Raw genomic sequence first — 14,438 nt, 5'->3', positions numbered from 1 at the left:
TCTGGCTGGCAGTGAGCACAGGGATCTTCCTGCCTCTGTCCTTTCATGTCGGGCTTACAGGCTTACTGCGCCTGGCTTTTTACACAGGTGTTGGGATCTGAACTCGGGTCTTCACGCTTGCCTGGGAAGGACTTTACCAACTGCTCCATCTCTCCCGATATTAGTCTTGTTCTGCTTTTTCTTTTCTTAAGAGATTTTTATTTATATTTATATGTATGTGTGTGGGTGTATGCACATGAGAGAGAGAGGGAGAGAGAGAGAGAGAGAGAGAGAGAGAGAGAGAGAGAGAGAGAGAGAGAGAGAGAGAGATTGAGAGAGAGACTGACCCAGGGTAATTGTCTGCTGTCTCTAAAGAAAGGAACTGAATTTGCCACTCCTCATAAGGGAGTCTCCAGATAGAAAGCTGACTAATGCCATTGAGACCCCCAAGACCCAAGGGGCTTCCTCAAACCTGTCTCCAGGACTCAACGGCCCTGTCAGCACTGAATACCACATGGTAATAAAGCCCCTGGCCATGAGTTGGGTCCAGTGCAATGCATGTGGAATGAAGGACAGGTTGAAGTCAGGAGAATGGAGGGACGGAAAGCCAGTAAAGAGAGACAGGGTAGGATAAGACAGTATGGCAGAGATGCCCATGGGAGATCCCGCGTACCCATTCCAGAGTCTTAGGCCTTACCCTGGCGGAAGAGGTCGCTCCCAGGTGGTGGTCTTGGTATTGTGGTCAACATAATAGACACGTCCGTTGGGCAGTTCTCTTTGTTCCCATCTGGAAAATAAAACCCAGGGGAGGCATGACACATACAGTGGGAAGGTCCAGTCCCAGGAAGGAAGGAAGTCCTTCACTGCCAATGGGCTCCAAAGAAAAAGACAAAGCAAAGATGATATTCAAGGTCAGCCCAGGGTCACAGCAGCTCTGCGCTGCTGCTGGAACCCCTGACCAAAGCACTGTGGCATCCTTTACAGCAGAGATTACTGTAAATCCCCTGAGCACCACAAGCCTGCATCCCATCATTTTTCCTTTCTTTTCTTAAAGATTTATCTTTTATTATGTGTCTTTGTGTGGGGATGTGCATGTGAGCGCAGGTGTCCAAGAAAGCCAGATGGAGGAACTGGATCCCCCTGGAGCTAGGGCCACAGGCAGCAGTGAGCCACCCTGCCTAGGAACAGCACTAAAGTAATCTGGAAGAGCAGTATGTGCTCTTCACCACTGAAGAGCCGTCTCTCCAGCTGCTCTGCGGAGTTTTTAAATCAGTGCTTCTTGAGTGTTGTGGGATCAAAGATCCCTTAAGACTACAATGGAGAGGCTGGAGAGATGGCTCAGAGGTTAAGAGCACTGGCTACTTTTCCAGAGGTCCTGAGTTCAATTCCCAGCACCCACATGGTGGCTCACAACCATCTGAAATGAGATCTGGTGCCCTCTTCTGGCAGCAGACATACATGCAAGCAGAACACTGTATACATAATAAATAAATAAATCTTAACAACAACAAAAGAATACAATAGAAATTGAGAATGTTCATTTTTTTTTTTTTTTTTTTTTTTGGTTTTTCGAGACAGGGTTTCTCTGTGTAGCTTTGCGCCTTTCCTGGGACTCGCTTTGTAGCCCAGGCTGGCCTTGAACTCACAGAGATCCACCTGGCTCTGCCTCCCGAGTGCTGGGACTAAAGGCGTGCGCCACCACCGCCCGGCCGAGAATGTTCATTTCTACAATGAACTTCGAGCAAAAATTTGCATGCCACCTAAGACAGAGCACCTGTGTGGCCTGGGCAGGCGTCTCCATGATGGGTAAGGTGATCTGCTGATGTCCCACGCAACCTAAGTCAGAAGCTCATTTATTAGTAAAAGGGGGACCTGTAGGGCCTTGGCCCCCCGTTTTGGGTAATTGTTGCCTTGCTTGCTGACCTTGACCTTGATATCCTCCCTATGTTAATTCCCTCCTGAATGCTTAAGGGAAGTTCCTTGTCTGGGTATCCTGCATAATGGGTGTTAACAGCTTAGATGCAAGATTGTAAAACATCGGTAGCGAACTTCTGCCCTCTGAGGTTCTCCCATTTTGCTGTAAGCCTGTATTTAAGACCTCTTCCCTCCTTCAATAAACAGCATTTGGCATTAAAAAAAAATTGCATGCCAATTTCTGGGTTCCATGGGCTTCTCTGAAAGCTTAGTTATGGGCCCCTTTCTGCTTTTTAATCTACCATAACCTGCTACAATTAAAAATTGTATCATGGGCTGGAGAGATGGCTCAGCAGTTAAAAGCACTGGCTGCAGCCAGGCGGGTGGTGCACACCTTTAATCCTAGCACTCAGGAAGCAGAGGCAGGTGAATGTTGTGAGTCGAGGCCAGCCTGGTCTACAGAGTGAGTTCCAGATCATCCAGGACTGTTTCACAGAGAAACCCTGTCTCAAAAAACCAACAAAAAAAAAAAAAAAAAAAAAAAAAGAAAAAAAAAAAAAAGAAAAGAAAAAGAAAAAAAAGAAAACAGAAATTTGTTTCAATGTGATTATTACTTCAGTGAATGTAAGATTTGTACTTCATAATTTTACCTGTAAGAAACACTGAACAGAAACTGCCCCATTCAAACTTACATAGAAATATTCAAAAGCCACAGGAATCCACCAAATAGAGATGGGGATACAGGAACTCAAAGTCATCCTCAGCTACACAGGGAACTAAGGATAGCCCAGGCCACATCAAATACTGTCTTGAAAATTAAAACTGGGTATATACTATACACCTTGGTAGTAGAGCACATGCCTAGTATGTGCCAGGCCCGGCAATCTAGTCTTAGCACCGTAAAAACATAAAAACAGGGGTCAATGACATTAATCCATGCACATATGAACACCTGGTTTTTGACAAAGGAGCCAAAACTATACAATGGAAAAAAGAAAGTATCTTCAACAAATGGTGCTGGCATAACTGGATGTCAATATGTAAAAGATTACAAATAGATCCATATCTGTCACCATGCACAAAACTCAAGTCCAAGTGGATCAAAGACCTAAACATAAATCCAGTTACACTAAACTTAATAGAAAAGAAAATAGGAAGCACTCTTGAACGCCTTGGCACTGGAGACCATTTCCTAAATAAAACACCAACAGCACAGACCCTGAGCACAACAATTAATAAATGGGACCTCTCGAAACTGAGAAGCTTTTGCAGGGCAAAAGACACAGTCAATAAGACAAAAAGACAGCCAACAGAATGGGAAAAGATCTTCACCAACGCCACATCTGACAGAGGATTGATCTCCACAATATATAAAGAACTCAAGAAACTAGACATCAAAGTACTGAACAGTCCAATTAAAAAATGGGCTAAAGAGCTAAACAGAGAATTCACAAAACAAGAACTACAAATGGCTGAAAGACATTTAAAGAAATGCTCAACATCCTTAATCATCAGAGAAATGCAAATCAAAACGACTCTGAGATACCACCTTACACCTGTCAGAATGGCTACGATCAAAAACACCAATAACAACCAATGTTGGAGAGGATGTGGAGCAAAGGGAACACTCTTCCACTGTTGGTGGGAATGTAAACTTGTACAACCACTGTGGAAATCAGTATGGCGGTTTCTCAGAAAATTAGGAATCGAACTACCTCAAGATCCAGCCATCCCACTCTTGGGCATATACCCAAGGAATGCTGATTCATACCATAAAGATACATGCTCAGCTATGTTCACAGCAGCACTATTTGTAATAGCCAGAACCTGGAAACAACCTAGATGCCCATCTACGGAAGAATGGATAAAAAAAATGTGGTACATATACACAATGGAGTACTACTCAGCAGAGAAAAACAATGAAAGCATGAAATTTGCAGGCAAATGGATGGAACTAGAAAAAATCATCCTGAGTGAGGTATCCCAAACCCAGAAAGACAGTCATGGTATGTACTCACTCATAAGTGGATCCTAGATATAAAATAAAGAACAATCAGACCACAACCCATAGAACCATAGAGGCTATATATATAGCATGGAGTCCCTAGGATGACTGTGGCTTATAATAAATTTCAGTTTTACTCAATTATTGAAAAAAATAGCCAAATGAATGGAAACACATGAACTATGAACCAAAGGTTGAGGGGCCCCCAGCTGGATCAGGCCCTCTGAATAGGTGAGACAGTTGATTGGCTTGATCAGTTTGAGAGGCAACTAGGCAGTGGGACCAAGTCCTGTGCTCATTGCATGAGTTGGCTGTTTGAAAACTGGAACTTATGCAGGGACACTTGGCTCAGTCTGGGAGGAAGGGACTGGACCTGTCTGGACTGAGTCTACCAGGTTGATTGCAGTCCTCGGGGGAGGACTTGTCCTGGAGGAGGTGGGAATGGGGGGTAGGCTGGGGGCAAGGGGAGGAGGTGGGAGGAGGAGAATAGGGGAACCCGTGGCTGATATGTAGAACTGAATGGTATTGTAAAATAAAATAAAATATATATATATGAAAAAAAAAGAAAAAAAAAACAGGGGTCAGATTCTAATAACGGTGGTCTACTCATTTTGTAAAACTGTCCACGATAATTTGATGGGGTGTCCCCACCCCTCTTTTTTTTTTTTTTTTTTTGCCTTTTGAGACAGAGTTTCTCTGTGTAGCTTTGGAGCCTGTCCTAGAATTGTAGACCAGGCTGGCCTCGAACTCACAGAGACCCACCTGCCTCTGCCTCAGGAGTGCTGAGATTAAAGGTGTGCGCCACCACCGCCCGGCTCCACCCCACTTTTTGAAGCAGGGTCTTGATATGCAGCCCATGTTGTCCTCAAACTTATCGTCCTCCTGCCTCAGCCTCTTGAGTGCTAGGACTTATAGCCATGTACTACCAAACCCAATCTGGAATACCCTTCTTTAAAAGATAAAGAATCTGGGGGTTGGGGATTTAGCACAGTGGTAGAGCGCTTGCCTAGCAAGTGCTAAGGCCCTGGGTTCAGTCCTCACCTCCAAAAAATTAAAAATAAATAAATAAATAAATAAATAAATAAATAAATAAATGAATAAATGAATGAATGAATTAAAGCATCTGTTGCAGCAACTGGAGATCTAAAAAACAAGCAACCCCCTGACACTGGCGTCTTGGCTAAGGGTCACACTGAACTGGTGAAGCTCCGGGGCGGTCTTTCAGAGTCAGCACCACGACTGAAGGCATAAGACTAAATAAAATCAAAAGCTATGAAACGGCCCCCTTGACAGTCCCTTCCCAAACCGTAACCAGGCCAGGAAGTGCTGGCAGAGCTACCTGGACTACTACTACTACTACTTCTACTTCTTCTTTTTCTTCTTCTTCTTCCTCTTCTTCTTCTTCTTCTTCTCCTCCTCCTCCTCCTCCTCCTCCTCCTCCTTCTTCCTTAATTTTTTTTATTTTATTTTACAATACCATTCAGTTCTACATATCAGCCACAGGTTCCCCTGTTCTCCCCCCTCCCACTCCCTCACCTTCCCCCCAGCCCACCCCCCATTCCCACCTCCTCCAGGGCAAATCCTCCCCCGAGGACTGCGATCAACCTGGTAGACTCAGTCCAGGGAGGTCCAGTCCCTTCCTCCCAGACTGAGCCAAGTGTCCCTGCATAAGCTCCAGTTTTCAAACAGCTAACTCATGCAATGAGCACAGGACTTGGTCCCACTGCCTAGTTGCCTCCCAAACTGATCAAGCCAATCAACTGTCTCACCTATTCAGAGGGCCTGATTCAGCTGGGGGCCCCTCAGCCTTTGCTACCTGGACTTCTTCTGCTTGCGAGAGAAGTCAGTAACTGAAAGGCAGGTGATGTCTGTGTGTGCGTGGTACCAGCGTGTGTTCAATCCCTCAGCCCTGCATCATGGGTCTCAGCCTGGGGTGACCATAGAGCAGAAGGCACATTGCCTGCGAAGAGCTGACCTGGCTCCGACAACCTCTCCTCTGTTCTTTGTTCTTCTCCCCAGATAGTAAAAGGGGGACCTAGACATATGATGGTCCCTACCCTGGGACCCTGAATCATAATGTAACTACTAACAAAAATTCACTGGAAAAGTTAAAAACAAACAAGCAGACAAAAACTCTGAATATATTTTTCTTGTATTCCTAGAGCCTTTTCAGTATATATGCAATTTCCACTTTAACTTTCATTCTAGTTTCATTTGAAACAAGGGAAATGACTTTATTATGCCTTGCCTAATATTTTAATTTGAAGAGAGGCAAATACTTGAAATTCCAGGCAATGAATGCCTTTAATCCACACAGTGGTACTGAACTGCCAAGACACACAATCGTGTTCCCCCCGCCCCCTTCCCTACAGCCCACAATCCTTGGTGGCTCTTTTAGCACACAGGCCTAGACGAGATCTGCCCTCCCATCTTTGATCGCAGCTGATCCTAGGAATGAAAGTCACTCTTTCAGGGACTACTATTGTCCAGCCCTGTTCTGTGTCCTTCTGAACCTCTCAACTGACTCGGCTAGGAAAACAGTTAGCCGAGGACAAGACCTTCCTTCCGCTGCCACCTTGTTCTGTCTACACTTTTCCTTTTAAAACTGGACTCCTGCTCAGATGAAATGCCTGTGGGTCTTCCCTGACCCCGGCCTGGCTTGCTCCCTTTCTCTGAGAACTCCCACTCTTCCCGTCCCTGCACAGCTATTCACGAGTCACACAGATCCTTCCCCCCATTCATCCGGCACAGTGGGTCACTTCTGTCAGAGCCACACAAGCCTCCCGCTTCTGCTGACCCACATAGATTAAGCCTCCCGACGATCTTGGCTTGGTCTCCTCATGCCAAGAAAGTGATACTGGCTTTGACTTTCTGTCAGCATATCCCTGCCAGGGGTTGAGTTTCTGTCCCTTATAAGCGTCTTCCTCACACTGAGATGAAAAGCCTTTTCAATCCACTGCCATGGGTCTTGCTTAGCGCTGCATCCGGGTCTTGCAGGTTCTGTCTACCCTACTGAATAGCTTTCTTTGATGCTCTCAGAAACAGTGTTCAAAGCAGTGAGTGTGTTTCAGGTCACTACCCAACACGTTGCTCCTTGGCCCTCAGTAAGTGACACTGGACTGAACACTGGCCACACCGGGTCTTGTTTCTGAAAAGACTTAAGAAGTCTCCAATTTCACTCAGTCTTGAGGTAATTTTTCTCTTACCTAAATTACCTTCATTCTTTCATTCTTTCATTCTGTTGTATATCTTCCTTCCACCCTTGATCCCCAGTCTCCCCACAATCACCACACTAAAGAGTTGAAAGGCCAAGACAAAGCCTCACTCCCATTAATAGGATGATGTCAATTAGTTTTCTACTACACTATCTAAAAGGTTACCATCCGCGAGGTGTGGTGCCTACATGGAATCTCAGTACGAGGGAGGTAAAGACAGAAGGGTCAGGACTTCAGGACAGCCTGACCAGTGGAAACTTCCTATCAAAAACTCTGTTATAGAGTGCTTACGAAGCATACATGAAGGCCGGGTTTGGCTCTCAGTATCATGAAGAAATTTTTCCCCAAAGTAATTCTCCCTTAAAAATCATCAGGAATGAGTTACCCACTAACTGCTATTACAGGGTATGTTCAACCATCCTGATCAACACATTGCTTAGTTGGATCATATGTTGGACAGAATCTCAGTGTCACCAAAAAAGGGTAAAGCTGGGAATGTGCTGATATTGGTAAGGAGTTCAGGTAAGTACTGGGGTTCTTCCTACATGATCTTTATAAAATTACACAACTAAATGCTAAAAATGCAGCCTTAGAAAGAGGATTGATGGGGCTGGAGAGATGGCTCAGTGGTAAGTGCACTGGCTGTTCTTCCAGAGGACCCGGGTTCAATTCCTAGCACCCACATCATATGGCAGCTCATAACTGTCTAAAACTCTAGTTTCAGGGGATCCGACACTTTCACAGACAAACATGCAGGTAAAACATGAATACACATGAAATAAAAATAAATTATTCTTTAAAAAAAGAAAAAGTATTGACTATTTGTAGTCACTAATGTGCTTGTTTTTATTAAACTAGGCATTGGTGTTAACAGCCCTCATAGTCAAGAAAACCTGCCTTCTCCATTAGAAAACAGAGTTGTTAGGGAGGTAGTGGAATGGAGGCACTAGGCAGAGTGAGGAGTTAATAGTAGATAGATATGATCAAAGCACATCGTATAAATTACATGAAAATTTCAAAGAATAAATTTAAAATGCAATTAACAAATAAAAAACAAAATTGTAAGGCTGACATGGTGATAATGTACACATTTATAATTTTCATACTCTGGAGGCTAAAGTAGGAAGATCCTTAGTTCAAAGCCAACCCAGACTATCTAGTGAGACCCAGTCTCCTACATACTAAGTTCAAATCCAACCTAGGTACAGGAAACCTTTTCTTGAATAAACAAAGCAAACAAACAAAGCTGTGGCCAACAGAACCTTGGGCATGCTAAAGAAAGGATTTCTTGCTACCACTTAAACTGAAATGAAACTTTAGAAGAAAATACTAGAAGTATTTGTGTTTTCCCAAAGCTGCCTATGTAGAAATTCAACTTCATACTGGCTAAACACAAAAAACAAACAAACAATCCATGAAATTCATGCTTTTGCTGGGTCTGGTAGGGCACACCTGAATGAGGAGACTGAGGCAGGAGGATCACAAATTCAAGGCCAGCCTAGGCTATACAGCAAGACTCAGTCTCAAAAGCAGAGAAGGGAAGGGGAAGAGGAAGAGGAGGAGGGACGAGGAAGGAGGAAACACACTGACTCATGTTTTCCTATTTATGCTCTTAGAGTAGATGCCTCTGTACCAAGTCCTACTCGTTCTGGAAACTGAGACCACTTCCAGGCTGAACCCAAAGATTTCCTTCCTCTGCAGTGATGTTTTCAGAGTCAGAAATCTGAACACACTGCATCCTACACCTTCATACAGGCTTCTGAATAACCTATGCCTTCATACAGGCTTCTGAACAACCTGTCTTCATACAGGCTCCTGAACAACCTATGCCTTCATACAGGCTCCTGGGCAACCTACTGCCTTCATACTGGCTCCTGGGCAACCTACACCTTCATACAGGCTCCTGAACAACCTATGCCTTCATACAGGCTCCTGAACAACCTACGCCTTCATACAGGCTCCTGGGCAACCTACTGCCTTCATACTGGCTCCTGGGCAACCTACACCTTCATACAGGCTTCTGAACAACCTGCCTTCATACAGGCTCCTGAACAACCTACACCTTCATACAGGCTTCTGAACAACCTGCCTTCATACAGGCTTCTGAACAACCTGCCTTCATACAGGCTCCTGAACAACCTATGCCTTCATACAGGCTCCTGAACAACCTACACCTTTATACAGGCTCCTGAACAACCTACTACCTTCATACTGGCTTCTGAACAACCTACTGCCTTCATACAGGCCCCTGGCTTTAGTGGGTCTTTTCTCAACAGAGAGGGGCTGTTGCTTCTCCCGGGGCCTTTCCTGAATTCTGGACTAGCACTTCAATCTCAGCACACTAACTTCCTTTTAATAACTACCAACAGCACTCTATGCCCCCTAAACCCAAGAGTAGCAGCTACTGAGTTTCCTGAATTAAGTCTGTTTTCTTTTCCTCTCCAACAATCCTGTTTTCTTTGCCTTGGGGAAATCCCAGATGGAGTCTGGTAACATTCAAATATAAGCTTTTATAAAAAGTAAAGACAAGTCTCAGAAACAATCTCTGTAAAACACACACACACACACACACACACACACACACACACACACACACTTTTCAAATGCAAAGTTGACAACATAAGGTAGATAATCTTAAAAATAGTGGATGAGAGCAAAAATGAGTTTCTTTTTTCTAAAGGCAACTTGGTCAATAACCCTGTCTACAGAAATCCTCTACGAATTTGAATTTGTAACACAGTCAAGGAAAGAACTGTGTCAGAGATGCAGCTAGATGAGCGTCTATTACTGCTCCTCACAGCAGTGGTGGGGACCCTGAATGGCCCCAGGTGGTGCAAAGAGAAATGCTACTACTACCTTCTTCTGTTGTTTGTCTGCTTGGGTTTGAGACAGAGCCTCTGTGTAGCCCAGGCTGTCCTGGAACTCACTCTGTAGCCCAGGCTGCCTGGAACTCAAAGATCCACCTACCTCTGCCTCTTGAGTGCTGCTGGGATTAAAGGTGTGCACCCTCACTGTCTGAAGAGAAAAGCTAATAATGGGGCTATTCGAGTTTCAGAACAAACTGGAAATGAGTATTAACTTATTCAGATGTTTGCAACATATTGGATGGAAAAGCAAATAATAAATAACATGCTTGAAATAATCAAAACTGGATGTTAACAGGAGAGGCTGGGAAGATGGCTCAGTACTATGGGTACTAGCTACTGGGCTTGAATTTGATCCTGTGACCCACACGGCAGGAGAGAACAAACTCTTGGAAGTAGTCTTCTGACCTCCACATGCTCTCTCTTGCACACAAAACAAACCTAATAAACATTTAATTATATATAAAAATACTGGTTTTAATTAAGTCTAAATTGCCATTATATGACTGATCAACCAAGAGAAAGACACTGGAAGTTAAACAATGGCATGCCAATGTTTATAAGTTACGTGCTGATTTTTAAAAAGATGAAACAGGAAATAGCAGGCAAATCAAAATCAAGAATGGGGGCTGGAAGGATGGCTCAGTGGTTGAGAGCATGTACTGCTTGTCCTGAGAACCCAAGTTTGGTTCCCAGCACCTGGCTGTCACGCGGCTCTCAACCACCTCTAACTCCAGCTCCAGGAAATCCAAAATCTCTGGCTCCTCAGGCATCTCTCTCAGGAGTACATATCCACACACATGTGCATAATTAAGAATACAGTCTTTCTTTTTTTAATCAACAAAATAGTGTATGCTGTAAGAATGTTACAACCTAAGAACAAGGAGGAACTTTAGATGACCACACACACAACGTACACACATGTTTGTACTATAAAAAAAATCATTTTTAATTTTTCTTTCTTTTTTTTCTTTTTGGTTTTTTGAGCAGGGTTTCCTGTGTAACAGTCTTGGCTGTCCTGGAACTCACTCTATAGCCTAGGCTGGCCTCAGATTCAGAGACTCTCCAGCCTCTGCCTCCGGAGTGCTGGAATTAAAGGCTGCGCCGCCGCCGCCGCCGCCGCCGCCGCCGCCACCACCATGCCTGGCTATCATTTTTAAATTTTAAAAAGTTGTCTAATTTTATGAGTAAGAATGTTTTGCCTGCATGTATGTATATACACCACATGCATGACTGGTGCCATGAGAGCAACAGATCCCCTGGAACTGGAGTTAGGATGGTTGTGGGCCATTGTGGGGGGCTGGGAATTGAGGCTGCTCTTCTGAAGAGCAAAAGTGCTGCAAACTGCTGAGTTGTCTCTGTAGACCCCCCCCCCCTTTTTAAAGGCACTATAAACAAAGTAAAGAAGAAGCTCTAGGCTGGGGGAAAGTATTGGCAATATATGTAAGTGGACATTATCTAGCATATATTCAGAATCATGAGGCCACATCTGTAACCCCTATACTCAGGAGGCAAAGGCAGGAGGATCAGGAGTTCAAGTCATGTTCCTAGGCTACAGAACAAGTTCAAGGCCAGCCTAGGCTACATGAGATCCTGTCACAAGCAAACAAATCTTGTAGGCTAAAGAGAAAAACAAAGGGATGGAGAGGTGGTTTAGCAGTTAAAAGCACTTGCTGCTCTTGTAGAGGAGCTGGGGTCAGCTCCCTAGTATCCACATGGTGGCTCACAACTGTCCATAACTCCAATTCCAGTTCCACACCCCTCTTCTGACCTCCAAGGCACATGGTATACATACATACATATAGAAAAAAGAGTCACACACAAAAAATAAATGTCTTTTTTAAAAGGACAGAAACAAATCAGGACTGTAGTGGCACATGCCTTTCATCCCAGCACTCAGGAGGCAGAAACTATCAGATCTCTTGGAGTTCAAGGCCAGCCTGCTTTATAGAGGTAGTTCCAGGACAGCAAGGGCTACACAGAAAAAAACCTGTCTCGAAAAACAACAACAAAAAATCCCAAAAGAACAAAAAATGAAATTTTAAGGGGGCTTAGAGAGATGGCTCAGCAGTTAAGAGCATTGGCTGCTCTTCCAGGTCCCCAGTGCAATTCCCAGCAACCACATGGTGGCTCACAACCATCTGTAATGAGATCTGGTGCCCTCTTCTGGTGTGCAGGTGTATATGCAAATAGAGCACTCATATACATAAAAAAACATAAATAAAACTTTTAAAACAAACAAATAAATAAATAAGTAAAGGGAGAGAAACACAAATAGAAAAGTGGAAAAATTATACCAATAAAGTAATTCATTATATAAATATTTAAAAGGGTTAAATGATAATCAAAGAAATTCAAATTCAAACCACAAAAAGATGCCAGTCAAATTCCTTAGATTAGCCCAAATGAAAGAGCTGACAATGTGAGCTTTACCAAGATCACATATGCGCACCCAAACAAGAGTGACTCCACAGCCAGGTGGTGGTGGCGCACGCTGCTAATCCCAGTACTCGGGCAGAGCCAGGCGGATCTCCAGTCTGGTCTATAGAGTGAGATCCAGGGCAGATACCAAAGCTACACAGAGAAATCCTGTCTTAAAAAACCAAAAAAAAAAAAAAAAAAAAAAAAAAGGTGACTCCACAAGCTGACCTCAGGAAGCAATTAAAGCTGAAGGTCTGTGGTACAGGAATTTTACTTCCAGAAGGACATTTTGCTCCAGGTTATCCCAGACCAAGCTAGCCTCACACTTAGATGCTCTTGGATCTGCTTCCTAAGTGCTGAGTTACAGATGTACACTATCATGCCTGGCAAAACACTATTAATTAGGCATTACTGTTCCACCTCCTTTTCTTAAGGCAGTGTTGGGGAATCGAACCCAGGGCCTTATGTATGTTAGGCAATCACTTTACCACTCACTGCATTGCAGGTCCAACCAGTCCCAGGGCAGTTCTTACAGAAATAAGGAAGTATACAGAAAGGCATGCAGAGGGGCCGGCCTCACTGCAGCATGGCCACAACTGCAGAGAAACAAGAGATCACACAGCTTGTACTATTCACACAACAGAAAAGCACATGGCACTTGATGTGGGTGTGACCACATTCCAGGTATCCCTGTACATAGCGACCGCATCAGAGGGAGTGTATAAGACTTTCAAATGTACTTGAGGCCTCCAGGTTTGGGGGGGAAATTTTTATATCTATTTATTTATGGGGGGGGGGTACTGCGTGGCACTTATGTAGAAGTCAGAGGACAACTTGTGCAAGTCCGTTCTCTTCTTCCATCTTTCAGGTTCCAGGGACCAAACTCAGGTTATCAGGCTTGGAGTCATGCACTTTTACCAACGAAGCATCTCACCCACGTCCTAGTCACATTTTTATCTGCATGCTTCTAATAGTTTACAAAGGTACAAGTGCACACCGTCATACTACCCAAACCTGGTAGATATGTGTTTATCCCATGTTGACAACTGTCCCGTGGTGTCACTATGTGTCGTCCTGGTGTCGATGTTTGTCAGCTCAGGTGAACTGTTTAAGGTGTCCTCACTTGCAGCATGAAAGTAAAACCAGCTAACTCACATTGCAGTAAAGAGTGAAGAAAACGCTGGGCGGTGGTGGTGGTGGTGGCGGTGGCGGTGGCGGTGATGGTGGCGGTGGCGGTGATGGTGGCGGCGGCGGCGGCTCACGCCTTTAATCCCAGAACTTGGGAGGCAGAGCCAGGCGGATCTCTGTGAGTTCGAGTCCAGCCTGATCTACAAAGCGAGATCCAGGACAGGCTCCAAAGCTACACAGAGAAACCCTGTCTCGAAAAACCAAAAAAAAAAAAAAAAAAAAAGAATGAAGAAAACGATCTCTGGGTTAAACTCAGTGTGAAAGTCCGTCTGGTAGCTACTACTAACAGTCAGGAAAAGATCACAAGGTGCATAAAAATACCAATGCTTAAATCTAGAAAGGTCTCTGACACTGTTGTTGCTATCCTGTGTCTCTCCTGCCTAGCAAAGATCTTGTTTGGTTTTGCTTTGTTGTTTTGTGGGTTTTGCTTTTCAGCTTTTTGAAACAGTCTTTCACTCTGTAGCCCAGGCTGGCCTCAAATTCAACAATCATCCTGCCTCAGCTTCCCTAAATGCTGGGAATACAGGTGTGAGGCCCCATGTTCAGCTCATGGTCTTTTCTAAGATGAAAATGTAACTGAGAACACTAAGAACAGGTAAGAACGTGAGCCACTCCATCTGCTTACGCCATGGAAGATGCCGAGGTGCCAGGATGGGCACAACACTCCTCATTCTCGAGGAGCTCTCCAGAAAGGACAGTAAAAGTGGACCGATGATCATATGTGACCACACAATTTAGAAAGGGAAGAACACCTCCTGGCTCAGTGAGTCCACTGGGGACAGTGGAGTCTTTTGGCAAGAAGACAGAACATGCGCTATTTGAGTTGCCTATGCATGTACTAATCCTTTTAGG

At 44.3% G+C, this 14,438-nt stretch overlaps 1 protein-coding gene across 2 annotated transcripts in view; it reads right to left on the bottom strand.

Annotated features, from left to right (window-relative positions):
* Wwp2 (WW domain containing E3 ubiquitin protein ligase 2) overlaps nucleotides 1-14,438 on the bottom strand; it is a 139,206-nt gene that overhangs the window by 33,349 nt on the left and 91,419 nt on the right. For both annotated transcript variants that reach the window (XM_006974134.4, XM_076572126.1), the window contains exon 9: nucleotides 677-766. In XM_006974134.4, coding sequence (XP_006974196.1) covers nucleotides 677-766 — 90 coding nt within the window. The remainder of the gene's footprint in view (nucleotides 1-676; nucleotides 767-14,438) is intronic.

The sequence above is a fragment of the Peromyscus maniculatus genome, chromosome 5, assembly GCF_049852395.1.
Source record: "Peromyscus maniculatus bairdii isolate BWxNUB_F1_BW_parent chromosome 5, HU_Pman_BW_mat_3.1, whole genome shotgun sequence".
NCBI classification, from domain to species: domain Eukaryota; kingdom Metazoa; phylum Chordata; class Mammalia; order Rodentia; family Cricetidae; genus Peromyscus; species Peromyscus maniculatus.
Note: the sequence above shows the minus strand (reverse complement) of the source record. Positions and strands in the feature narration are given on the sequence as shown.